The following is a 3,030-nucleotide window of genomic DNA, read 5'->3' on the forward strand; positions in this document are numbered from 1 at the left end:
GTGGGTGCAGTCTGAAGTATCTGAGACAGACAGTTACATAGCATTGAACAGGAAGTCAATCTGACCTGGGCCAATCCCACTGTGTGTCCTTAGCTCAGTCATATAACTTTGCCTCAGTTTCGTCATCCATTAAATGGGTCCCCACTAGCTCCATCTTGACTGTCTCCCAGGGTTGAAATGATCATCAGGTAAAATGCCTGTAGGACTGAGCGTTTCCCCAGGGCCGGTCTAAGTCTGCATAAATCTCATAGCTGGCAGGTACGGGGTTTCTCATATTCGATGAAGGTACGAGGAAGTGAATAATGAAGAATTCAGCCACTTATGTGTCAAAGGCACTATTCCGAGATTCACAAAACCAGTTCCTTTAGTCTCCCACTAACCCTGAGGTGAGTGCTGCTGTTGTGGCTTTGCTGGGAGGAGACCAAGGCCCCGGCTGTTTTTATTCTTACACACACTCCCCAAAAGGCCCCCAGGCCCCAGGAAGTGCGCCACTTTCCCAGCAGAGGCCCGAGCCCTGCCCTGCCTGTATCAGGGCAGGCTGGTATGTCAGGACTGCCCAGCCCAGGAGCACAGCAGCCTCCTGCCGGGTGGGCGTGAGGGGGACCTCCTCGCTCTCTCCACCTCTCACCTCTTTCCTCCTCCCAGGGTTTGGCCCTGTCTTTACCACCAGTGACCCTGACAGCTTCTGGCAGCAACTCAATGAGATCCAGGCCGTGGGAGGCGGAGACGAGCCTGAGATGAGCCTGTCAGCCCTGGAGGTCTGCCCTCCCGCCCCACTCTCCCCCTTTTCAGGCCCCACCACCAGGGGGAGTGAGAGCCTTCCTGGGACCCTGTCCCCATCCCTCCTCCAGAGTCTGGCCCCACTCGCTTCACTCCAGCTCTCCTTGCTCTACCCCGTCCCCTGCTGCCGCCATCTTCACACCAGCCGTTCCCTCCCTGCCAGCTGGCCCTGCTGCACACCCCTCCACTCTCAGACATCTTTGTCTTCACGGACGCCTCCCCCAAGGATGCCTTTCTCACCCACCGCGTGGAAGCCCTGGCTCAGGAGCGACGCTGCAGAGTGAGCATAGCCAGTGGGCAACCCGATGTTAGCTCCCCAGGGAGACCCCAGGGCCACGCCACACTGTGGCAGTCGAAGCAGCCTCAGTGTGAAGTGGGAGCCTGGACAATGAGGTTGACATTTCCTGATCCCTTCGCAACTAACGAGTGAGAGGCCCTGCCCTTAATGAACTGAATTTGTATTTGAACCTGCCCCCAATAAACCATCTGAACACCCGGAGATCTAGCTGCCAACAACCCACTATGTGGATGACATATGGCAACAGTTACAAGGGAGTGGCAACTACGAACAAAGGGCGGGGGGGGGGGGGGGGGGGGGGGGGGGGGTGTCAGTGGGAGACGCTGCGTAGCAGCCAGAGGGTAGACGGAGACCTTACCAGCAGCCGGGAGCCCTGGGGGGACGGGAGCATGGAGGCCGCACTGACCACGGGAGATGGCGCGCGGGCTCCTGAGTACTGGCCTCTCCTCTGCGCACAGGTCACATTCCTGGTGACTGAAGACCCGTCGCGGGCTCAGCGCCGCGTCCGGCGTGAGGTCTTGTCCCCGCTGCGCTTTGAGCCTTATGAAGTGGTGGCCCTGGCCTCTGGAGGCGAGGTGATCTTCACCAAAGATCAGCACATTCGCGACGTGGCAACTGTTGTTGGGGACAGCACGGCCGACCTGGTGAGCGGACGGACGGAGGGACAGGGCTTTCAGCTCGGCCCTGGGGGGTGAGTGACGCTGCACCTCTTCCTCGTAGGAGGAAGGGAATGGCTCCCATTGCCGTGTTGCCAGAAGGTGTCGGGGTGGGAAGGGCAGTTTGTCTTCCTGGAGAGCCAGGCTATCCACCCGCCCCTCCCATGTTAGTCCCACCACACCCCCCAATCTTGGGCTCCAAGGTTCTGTCCTGGGGACAAGTGAGGGACTCCTCCTTAAGCCCTCGCCTCCAACTGTCACGCTCTGTAACTGTCCCTGGTTCATGCCCCCTCTCGTCGGTATCTTCTCCAGGCGTCCGTCACTTCGCTTCTTTCTGTCTCCACCTTCCTCTTGTCTTTGTTCCCACTCATTCCACGCCTTATCTCTTCCCCACCTTTCAAGGTGGCCCTGCCCCTGGAGCCCCCGGTGCTGGTGCCTGGGAGGCCGCTTGTGTTCACTGTCGATGGGCTGCTCCGGAGGGTAACGGTCCGGATCCACGGGGAGGTCCGCAGCTTCTGGATCAGGAACCCTGCAGGTACTTCCACCGTGTGCCAAGGCAGAGGGAAGAGCTGAGAATGGAGGATGAGGGCCATATGCTAAGGGAAAGAAGTGTCTCCTGTGACCATCTCTTCTCTCCACTCCCACCCAGGGGTCTCCCAGGGCCAGGAGGAAGGCCAGGGCTCTCTGGGCCACACTCGCCGCTTTGGGCAGTTCTGGATGGTGAGCATGAATGACCCCCCACAGACAGGGACCTGGGAGATCCAGGTCACAGCTGAGGGCAACACCCGGGTCAGAGTGCAAGGTGAGGAGGAAGGCATTCCTGGTAAGGGGAGGGCGGGGAGCTGCAGAGCGCAGAGAGCACGTCGGTCACAGCCAGCTGGGTCTCTGACGCCCTCCCCCCCTCAGCTCAGCCGGCGCTGGACTTCGTCTTCCACTTTGGGATCCCCGTGGAGGACGGCCCCCACCCTGGCCTCTACCCCGTGACCCAGCCAGTTGCAGGTGCATCTATACCCCTCACCCCAACTTGTTCATCGATTTCACACTTAAAAAATTCTCTTATTTAACTTTCCACTGGGTTATAATTTACATGTTTTACGCAAATGTGCACAGAACTCCCTCCTGGCCGCCGCACCAGTACTCCTAGGGGTAGCCCTGTTCTGACCGCAGACCACTTCTCCCGCCCTCCTCTCCGGTCGCAGGTCTCCGGACCCAGCTGCTGGTTGAGGTGACAGGGCTGCGCCCCGGCAGCCGCCGGGAAGGGCCGCTGCCCCACTTCTCCCACGTCGTGCTGCGAGG

The 3,030-nt window shown here is 59.9% G+C and overlaps 1 protein-coding gene across 1 annotated transcript in view; it reads left to right on the forward strand.

Moving 5' to 3' along the window:
- The window catches only part of VWA7 (von Willebrand factor A domain containing 7), an 8,152-nt gene that overhangs the window by 3,227 nt on the left and 1,895 nt on the right, over positions 1-3,030 (forward strand). The window contains exons 7-13 of the mRNA XM_014534512.1: positions 646-758; positions 944-1,060; positions 1,537-1,722; positions 2,137-2,269; positions 2,384-2,536; positions 2,641-2,733; positions 2,934-3,019. Of these exons, the coding sequence (XP_014389998.1) occupies positions 646-758; positions 944-1,060; positions 1,537-1,722; positions 2,137-2,269; positions 2,384-2,536; positions 2,641-2,733; positions 2,934-3,019 (881 nt within the window). The remainder of the gene's footprint in view (positions 1-645; positions 759-943; positions 1,061-1,536; positions 1,723-2,136; positions 2,270-2,383; positions 2,537-2,640; positions 2,734-2,933; positions 3,020-3,030) is intronic.

The sequence above is a fragment of the Myotis brandtii genome, unplaced genomic scaffold (genome assembly GCF_000412655.1).
Source record: "Myotis brandtii unplaced genomic scaffold, ASM41265v1 scaffold130, whole genome shotgun sequence".
Taxonomy (NCBI): domain Eukaryota; kingdom Metazoa; phylum Chordata; class Mammalia; order Chiroptera; family Vespertilionidae; genus Myotis; species Myotis brandtii.